This window comes from Chaetura pelagica, unplaced genomic scaffold (genome assembly GCF_000747805.2).
Source record: "Chaetura pelagica isolate M959 unplaced genomic scaffold, ChaPel_1.0 scaffold9, whole genome shotgun sequence".
Lineage (NCBI taxonomy): Eukaryota > Metazoa > Chordata > Aves > Apodiformes > Apodidae > Chaetura > Chaetura pelagica.
Genome location: NW_009954494.1, coordinates 762,563 through 772,528, shown reverse-complemented (window position 1 = coordinate 772,528; position 9,966 = coordinate 762,563). Strand labels below are relative to the sequence as shown.

The window sequence follows — 9,966 nt, the reverse complement described above, 5'->3', positions numbered from 1 at the left end:
ATATACATATATATATATATACATATATATATATATATATATAAATCCCAAACCATCAATGTTTTCAGGTTAGAAAACCTGAAAAAACAAAACCAGAAGTGTTTTTTTTTACTCAAAGGAGAGAATCTGGAATTAGAAACCTAGCATCAGGTTTGCTCACTTGCTTTGTAAGACATGGGTACACACAGAAGTTATCTTGTGATAAATTTCCATGTCTGCTATGTAGGCATAATCTATTATGAATGCAATCTAATTCCAGGCAAGCTGTCCCTTAGTAAAAACAGAGGTAGGTACACTGCTTTGAATTTACCCACACAAAGCTACATACTAAGAAAACAGAGACAATTCAGGTGAAGCAGTTGACACAGGATAACTAGTTACCCTTCAACAGTTTTGCCCATGTGACAAGGATGATAGCTCCTATCATGAGGTCTCACAAAGATCCATGGAGGTAGCAGAACTCAAATGCTATTGTTCTATAGATAGAATTATATGACTCACACGAGGCTACAAACTTCAGGGGTTATTCAGACAAGGTTTACAAGTCTTGATGGAGCTTCTAAAAATTTTTGTTCACAAAACTGAATGCCAGGGTTTTCAGCTTTTATAAGCAGTACTTAAAATTTAATTCCAAGCACATTTTCAAGATGTCAAGCTACTCATACTTGCACTACTATTGTTCACAGTTTGAGGTCATCTGTGGTATCTGAATTCTCTTTTTTCATTGCCTCATAACAGTACTAAGCTATAAATATCAGCAAAACACACAAAGATTCAGTGGCTCTTCAAGAGGAACTACTTACATTTAATTTGAACAACCCATTGCACCACAGGTAAGAGGACTGTGGAACTGCATTAGAACCACTGAAGACTAGCATGGCAAGCTGCTTCTGATTCAACTTTCACTTGAGAGCTGTCTCACTCTTAACAAACTTCAGTTTGTGCAAGACATCAGTATGAGTTAACCTGTGCAGTGTCTTGTAAATTACATAAATGGTTTATCAAAAAAATTCCATTAACATTTTTAAACAAATAAATAATTTAGGGCAAATATTCAGCTCTCCTCAGCTAAAGAAGTCTTACCTGGACAAGGAAAGATAAACAGGGCTCCAATATATTTAAAACAAGATTGATAAACACAAGACACTTTCATGCCATGACCAAAATGTGAAAAAGCAGCTACACATCTTACTCATGTGTTGCCACAAATGGCCTAAGAATTTTAGGTAAGATTCAGTTTGTCAGCAAAGATTCAGCAGAGACATGATTTGACAGCAAGAGTCATGAAAGCACTGGGATTTAGTATCTCAAGGATGTTAGTAAATGCTGTGATTTACAGAAAATGGCAGAAAAAGATGTGAGAGAAACATATGAAGTCTGATTTAATGCTTGTAACAGAAGCAGAAAGCACATTGAGTCTTCAGAAGGAAGAAAATGCTCATCTAAGGATTTTAATTCACTACTTTTATCAATTCAAAATGGGATCATTTCACAAGATAGTCACTCCCACTTTCCTTCAGGTGGGGTAAAGGAGTGTGTTGCACATACTCCTCTCAGAGAATATCAGGCAGTACATTTGTTAGAACTATTCCCAACTTCAGTTTAGGCCAGGGTCCAAATTTTTCCATTCGTAGTCTCCCATTTAAATCTTTGTTTAACTGCAATGATAAGAAGACCGTAGGGCAACAGCCTCTCTAACACCAGAGCTAACTTTGCTAACAACAAAGGTTATTCTGAGTCCTAATTTTAACCATGGTAATGAGACAAATTCAGACCTGCAGCATGAAAAGGAACCAGTGCTACATAAAGAGAAACTGAGCTCAGTGCAAAAGAGTATACTTTCCATATTTTAAAATATTTTACCTGGAGATATAGCTCTGTGAAACTGATACATGTCTTCCCCAATCAGCTCTTGTGCAACCTGCTTAATCTTCCGTCGGACAGCATCTAGCTTGACTTCAGATTCATTGAGTATTTCTTCCCCACTTGGAGCACTGCAATTATACAACAGAAAGAGCAGATAAAAAATATAACACATTTTCTTTTACTAACCAATACATTTTCAATGGCTTCAGGAAAAAGAAAAACCAATATGGGTATGAGAAATAGTTTAGCCTTAATGCCTACTGCAGATTCTAAAACTCTGTACACTCTTACCATGAGTGTAAGCTCCACCAAACACAGTTCTGGTAACATGATGCTTATTCTAGACTAGAATTTTAATTATTGCTTAAGTAAGAACAGTAAGAAACACATGCAAAGGTTTCAAAAAGTTATTCTGGAAAACAAGCATTATTTTCAAAAGTCCTTCAACCTCTTAAAAAAAAATTAAAAATCAGTACCTTACAGTATTGCAAAATACAATACATGACCTACTTCTACATGTGGGGTTTTTTGGGTTTTTTTTTAAGGAAGTAATTATGAACTATGCTATTCAGGAACACCTGGAATATCTGATTCACAACCACAATATATAGTTGGCATTTAAAGTTCAGTTTATCTAACTTCCTTTAAACTTCCCCCACCTCCAAATAATCTATACGGTACATTAGTTTACAGACTATTTAAGGAACTACTGATACACTGGTCTTGAGAAAACATTTAAAAGCAAACAGACTTCTGAAAGTAAAGCCACAAAAATAGTAATAAGCAAAGGAGAAATAATTGCAAATACAGCACAGAAAGCTTCCACTCTCACAAAAGGAGGAATGTCCTACAAAACAAGAATCTAAGATTTAGAATAAAGAGAAGGTTTCTGTTGTTCTTTCCTCTGCCAGTTCCCAACTATCTAGCCCCTGCAGTGGGAATAGCTATTTAAAGTCAAGGCTGTAGCAGTTACTAGAATTATCAAAATGCCTCTTTGCAGAACAAGACCAAGTTAAAAGCAGGGCAATCTCATAATCCCTATTTATGTTAGTAAAATAGTAACTATAAACAGTTACATCAGAAATGCACTGGTAGGTAACTAAAAATAAATTACATTAAAAATAAAAGGATCAGGCAGATTTGTTACAACTGTTAAGACCAATGATTGACACATAGAGTAAACATTTTATACAACAGGCTATGAGAAGCTTCAGATTTTCCTGTTATTCTTCTAGTTTGTCTGTGGATTCCAAAGATTGCTTGAAGGCTCATGAAAACAAAAAATATGTAGAAGCTCAAAACTTTGCACTTTTTAGGCTGCAAAATGTATTGAAGTAAATAGAATGCAGGCCACCTCCTCTTTGAATTGATGACCTCAAGTGAGGCAGGAGAAGACAAAATGGTGAAGTGACTGCAGAAGCAACTAACTAGAATTAAGGGTTAGTTGCAACAAAGATAACTGGGACACTAGAGCATCTCTCTTATGAGGAAAGGTTGAGAGAGCTGGGACTCTTCAGCCTGAAAAGGAGAAGACTGAGAGGAGAACTTATCAATGTCTATAAATACCTTAAGGGTGGGTGTAAGGACAGTGGACCAAGACTCTTTTTAGTAGTGCCCAGTGACAGAACGAGGGGCAATGGGCACGAGCTGGAACACAGGAAGTTTCACCTGAACATGAGGAAAAACTTCTTTACTATGAGCCTGACAAAGCACTGAAACAGGCTGCCCAGAGAGGTTGTGGAGTCTCCTCTGGAGATATTCAAAACCCACCTCAATGCAATCCTGTGTAGCGTGCTCCAGGCAATCCTGCCTTAGCAGAGGAGTTGGACTAGATGATCTCCAGTAGTCTATTACAATTCTGTCAATTCTGTCATTCTGTGAAGGGTGCATGCCCTTCTCTCCCAGCTTGCTGAAAGCCATAAAGTTCTCATTTGCTGTTATACTTCTACTACTCTGATCCTGTTTAATACATCAATAAAACCAGCTGAGAAACCTGAACCCACATCTTTTAATTCTCTAACTGAAATGTGCATCCATTAGCTCACATCCACCCTAAAGGATATTTATGGGACATTAATTGAATTCTCCTCAAGAGAACATTGCAGCTATTAATCACAAATAAAGAGAACACTGGAAGGCAGCTTCCAGATTTCTATGAACGCTTTCATGCTCAATGTGACTCACCTGGTAAACCTGTGTAGCAGAAATATTGTTCTTTTGCTTTCGATAGTTATATCACGACTGAGTTTCACGAGCCGTTCATATTTATCATGCCTGGTGTCAAGCTCCAGCTGAAATGCTGCAGAGTCAATGATTACAGGAATAAGCACAGTTATCACATGTGTACAGTGCGGGGAAAGAGCAGAAAGTCTGTGCTACACTACCAGTTTACTGGTCCCAGCCTCACCAGCTTTTTCCCCAGGGATGCATTTTGCCAAGGTGTGCAGCACAGCTGCTCCTGCCCAGGGCACAGCTGTCTACTACCTGCCAGAGCTGCTGATTCACCATTAATACTATTTTTGTTTAATAACTCAGGTTTAAATACACATCAACACTGATGATGCTTGAAGGCAGCCCAATCTATTTTAAGGTAAAATATTTGTTTTAACTAGTAAAATCTATTCTGCAATACTGCTCTTCAAGAAACTGACTTCAAATTTCACACAAATTCAGCAAGATAAATTAAAAAATAAACCCGTACAATCAGTAGTAAATAAGATTCACCAGTCTCCAAAACAAACAAAAAAGGAGTTTGACTAAGGCAGATACACTGTTAAATATCCACCATTTAGTAAAAAGAAAGGTTGCATGTTACATCCCAAGTAGACTTGGCCAAAAGACAAGTTTTTAATATCTCTAGGAACTCGAAGTACTGAAGCAAAGGGAGATCGATTATTTAAATAAGATTCCTGACTTACTGATGTAATTTCTCTCTAACTACAATGAGCACAGTGAAGAGAGGATGTGTATGTGGTTACCACAGTCAAACATTATGAATGTTTCAGATACCATTAACATTTTATAGGCCACTCTTCCACTAAATAACCATGAATACTTATACCTAATACATTCCCTGCATAACTGCCTGAGGTGTTAAAATGTCCATGTGAGAAGACGGTGAAAACAAGCTAAGAGGTTACAATTTTTTAAGGGTCTGACAAGTCAATATCCTTCAGAAAAGTGTAACAAGTGAAGTAAAGTTTAGATGAAACTACAAAAATAACTATTTCTCATCACCTTGACAAAACCTTGGTTCCTCTTACAATGTGTGAAACAGGAAAACTGGTGGTCTGTAGCCCAGAGACAAAGCCTAGGGAAGCCCCAACAGCCATTTCCTAAAGCCCAAGCTCCACCTTAGAGGTCTCCTTTTCTATTTCTTTACACTAAAAGCATCTGTGAGCTGGAAGAAAGCAAATGAGAGCCTGTGAACTGAGTACTAAAGTTCAACAGCACTAACAAATATTAACAAAGTAAATCCCACTGCAATAAAAATAATAATATTTTAAAAAAAACAAACACACAAAAAACCCCCAACAAAAACCAAACAGGCAGGGGAACAGACTAGTATGAGGTGAAGTCAAGAGATTGCTCAGTTAGTCCAGTTTAAAAAAAATTAAAACAAGCCATCAAATTATTTGTCTCATTCCATGTGTTACAAAAGCAGACGGTGGCTGCTTCTTGAGCACAGATCACACAAGGATCATATCAGACAAGAAATCACTTATGCTGCTATTTCATATTGAGCCCAAAGTAAAAACAGGAGATGCAAATAAGTAGCAGATGGACTGTTGGACCCCGTGTGCCAGATAAATGGCATGTGCTCAGGATGGGTTCTCCCCTATCTGAGAAGAGGGCACCAAGTTATCCAGGACCTGTGCAAATCAGATCTATTCAGGGATCACTTCTCCATCAGCTGAAGAACCTGCCACTGTTTCTTTCACCCAGACAGGAATGGAGGTTTGCCTAGGCAGAACATGGATAAGAGTAGCTCTTTGAATGCTCTCTAATACCTGACCTTCCCTCAGCTATGCTTGCTCATTTCCTGACCTTGTGTAGTGTATTTTCTGACATTTGGTCTGTCCCAGGATCCCATCTTTACTTTGCCTTCCCCTTTATTATCTCCTTCCCTTATTTCCTGAGGTGTAATTTAATATGAGAGCCATCCTCCTTCCCTGAACCTTAATTTCGTTTCACCTTTCATTTCTCCAACTCTTGACCATGAACGGCCTTGAGCACAGCACCACAATCCTGGCTCCAGATGGTTGTCCAACCTGCTGAGCTGCTTGCCCTCATCCAGCCAATGAACTCCTAACAGCACACACAAGCAATGGACCCACCTTCTGAACCTGCTGCAGGTGAATTTGCCCTCATCCATCCAACAAAACCCTAAGAGCACATACAAGCAATGGGCCCACATCCTTGCTGGGCCCCAAACAGTCACATGACAGCCGATGTGAGTCTTATGGGATGAGCCCTGTTCAGAGGCAATAGATATTAACACAGACACAGCACTCCAATGGCTTTCAGCTCACAACCCATTACCATCTGACCTCCTCAGTACTTTTTTTTATGTTTTTTTTTCTGGTCTCCCCAGTCTTCTGAAACTCTTAAGTCACAAATGCTCCTACTGGTCTTTTATGTATCTTTCACATGTCTGATTGGTGTGTCTTTTCCAAATCCTGAGAGTCAAGTGCACAACTGAAATATCACCAAGAAGAAATTTTCCCCCATACAGTGACAGGAACTTGAGGAAGGGTGGCTGGTACTTTCCTTCACAGGATGCCATATACGACATTTCCAATGGCCACTTACAAATTTCATCTACCAGGAACTTTTCTATTCTGAAGATCTACAATATTAACAATACCCCAAACTGCAGAATCAGGTAATTAAAACTGACATTTAATACATTTTAATCTTACAAAACAAGATACCATCCACTCTCTGTATCACTGAGCTGTCATATTTTAAATCTATTAAGCAAAAAAGGAGTAACTTGAATACCCCTTGGATTTTTATTATTATTATAGAAGACAATTTCTCGTGTTTTTTGTTGTTTTTTTTTAATCTTTGGTGCTACAGATAACTATGTCAGTTCAAGTACAACATTTTTCCAAAGAGATGAAAGAGAGCAAAATGTGTATAAACATTTAATTTCACACATTAAGTTGCTCAGACTCGGGTAACATACATAGAAATAGGGCGCCACTCTGGTTCACCTCACACAGCTTGCTCAATTATAAGCCACCTGGAGACAACCTTTTCTTAACATTTGTGCCTGACATGGAGACAACGACCACCAGTGTCTCTGTCTGGAGCTTATAATCACTAGTGCAATACAAAGAGTGGATCTTTGAAAAGTTGAATAAAACATCTCACTTCCATCCTTTCTGAAATTAACCAAACTGCTGACTGGATCTCATGAGAAAGGAGGGAAACAAGTACTGTTTTGAATTTGAATTCATGGCAACCTTATGATAAACTGATATGCTTACAGGTAAAAAAATAAAGTACTGCAAGTACAGTTGCTCAATTCAAGCACAAATGTACTTTATTCAATATAAAAGTTCAGGGGTCAAAGGTAATAATTTGCCAAGTCGACTTACACAGAAAAAAGAAATCTCTGTTCTAAAGAAAGTAAAGAAATTACATTCTACTGAAGTGAACATCTAAAATGGCCATCCAGCTTTTACTTCTTCACCCTACTCAGTATCATAACAAAAATTTATACTAAGAATTAATCTGTTCACTATAGCACATCTTCCTTCTTCTGTCAAGGCTTCACAATTCTGAAGCTCAATTTTGCCTTGTTAGGGTTTGTCTAATAAGAAAGTTCAACTAAATTTACTGGAGTTTAAATCTGATTTTGTGCAAAATTCTACAAAACCTATTTGCTTGGAGGGAAGTTTACACTTGCTTATTTAAAGAAACTGAAATGTAAGCTAGTCTTAAAAAGGCACTCAAGCTGATGTGTCAACGTTAGTTAGCTAGAGTCTTATTTTTTAAAAATGCACATGTAAGCAGCGACCAACTCACAAATCAATGCATCCAGATTTACATTAAAGTAGCTTAGTCATCTATGTACTAGAGCTAAGGTCAACCTACCCAAAGGTAGCCATCTCCTCTTCTTGTCCCCCTGGCTCAGATTTTGCAAGAGACCTCTGCAGATCTTAAGTTTTTCTGCAGCCAAAGGGCCTGGTGACTTTTTGTCTGGCTGAACACTTACAGAGTTTGCTTAGCATCAGGTGCAGCATGAGCAGGGTGGGGAGGGAGAACAGCAGGTAGGATGAAAAAGGGAGCACGTCATGAGTCAGGCAAAGCCATGTAAAGTCCCACTCTCAGGACCTTATTGCACAAAAAGCAAAACACCAGGCTCTGAACGTCAGAAGCACGAGTCCAACTAGTTTCAAGTTTCTCCCTTTCTTAAACCCAGAAAGCGGGTTTATTTAATCACTAAACTCTAGTAATTTCCTAGCAATTTCTATACCATGTTTTTATAATTTGCTTTCCAAATGCTTACTTACACTTAAAAGATGTCATCACAGCTGAAGATGGCTTAACATTCTCTTTTTCCTCTCTTCTTTGACCATGTGGAAAATTGTCATGCTTTCGTTTTCTGAACCCACCCGATCCTATCAATAGAAAATACACACCAAAATATATTTTCAAGTAGTTTTGCCAGAGCACAAGCAGCATTAGATTCCTGTCTTGAAAGCATTCCTGACTGAAGCCATAATTTACAGGTAGCTGGATGAATCTTATTACCATCTGCTATCACCTTCATGATAACATGCTACTTTTTCCACCACATTCCTAGTGAAAATAAGAAAAAGTCCTATCAGTTTCAGAGTTTTAATGGATGAGTGTGGTAGGATCCCAAGTCCTTTCTTTGTTGTAGTAAAGTCTTCACACCCTTTATGTCATGGGTCTTTAATAATCAGAGGCAGCAACAAGGCATAATTTAAGTAGACTACAGTTATGCAGCTTTAGCTCCTGCAATGTAGCACCTCTTAGGTCCTTATTCTCTACCTATTAACCACTTTCTTCTCTTTTCACCCCAATATACCTGTTCCTTCAACTGGCCTTCAATGCTTTTCCTTAGCCTCCCTTTTCAAACCCTCACCTAGAACTCATCTATTTTGGACTGTGTTTTACTACTGATTTACACTTTGTACTTTCTTCCTTTGTCCTTCCTTCACCGAGGACTGACTCACTGTGCCATTCATGTTTTAACCATTCCTCCCTCTAGCTATGTCCATTTTGTGACAGCTGTATGCTTTGTGTTCATAACACAGGCCAAAATTTGGCAAACTCTTACATACAAGCACACCTTTTTGAATATGTGGCGTTCTCTCAATTTCCTTAAAAGAAGAACAAAAGGAAGCTCCTTAAAAGTTACAGACGAACACTGGATTTTATAATGTTTCCGTTTAATTGTTTATTATCCGAAACCAAAACCAGAAGTGGGCGTAGTTACTTTCTAAAAGAGGAAACTGAAAATCATTTTTTCCTTCTTTTCTGTTAGGACACAAGTTCAGGGTTTTGTTTTTCCTGTAGCAGTTGAAAATGTTACAAACACAAGCCCTGAAATAGCGCAGAGAATGAAACGCTCTGCCGTATTCCAAAAGCTGGTAACATCATAACGACCTACAGGAAAAAACAGGCCCCCTGAAGCCGGGGGAAGGGGGCGGGGAAAGACGGAAAGAGAAAAGAGGATCCACTGAATAACCAACTACGGGAATATCAGAAAAGCACAGACTAATATAACAACAACTCAGCCTTAAATTTAAAAAACTGAAAAGGCAGCTTCCTTGCTGCAGAGGGTATTTTCTGGCTGAAGGGATGCCTGTGTGACTGCATCGGCTAAACCAACAGCCAGGCTGCAAAGCGAGGGCTGCGTTACTGAACCTGAAGGCTGCGCGTCCTTTACAGGCCCAACTCAGCTTTTCCGGTCCCTCCCGGTGTACGGGCAGTTCAGCGACCCGGCTGAAGGGCACCGCCGGCTGCCGGCTCGCACGGCCGCCCCCTCCCAGCTGCAGAGCCTCCCCCCCGCCCTCGCCAGCTCCGCTGCCTCACGGCTTCGGCTCCTGACGGCTCAGG

General features: G+C 39.0%; 1 protein-coding gene across 1 annotated transcript in view; it reads right to left on the bottom strand.

Moving 5' to 3' along the window:
* Positions 1-9,966, bottom strand: part of TSNAX (translin-associated factor X) — a 33,432-nt gene that overhangs the window by 15,468 nt on the left and 7,998 nt on the right. The window contains exons 2-4 of the mRNA XM_010004539.1: positions 8,391-8,498; positions 4,051-4,165; positions 1,864-1,994 (exon numbers count right to left, since the gene is read on the bottom strand). Of these exons, the coding sequence (XP_010002841.1) occupies positions 1,864-1,994; positions 4,051-4,165; positions 8,391-8,406 (262 nt within the window). The 5' untranslated portion in view covers positions 8,407-8,498. The remainder of the gene's footprint in view (positions 1-1,863; positions 1,995-4,050; positions 4,166-8,390; positions 8,499-9,966) is intronic.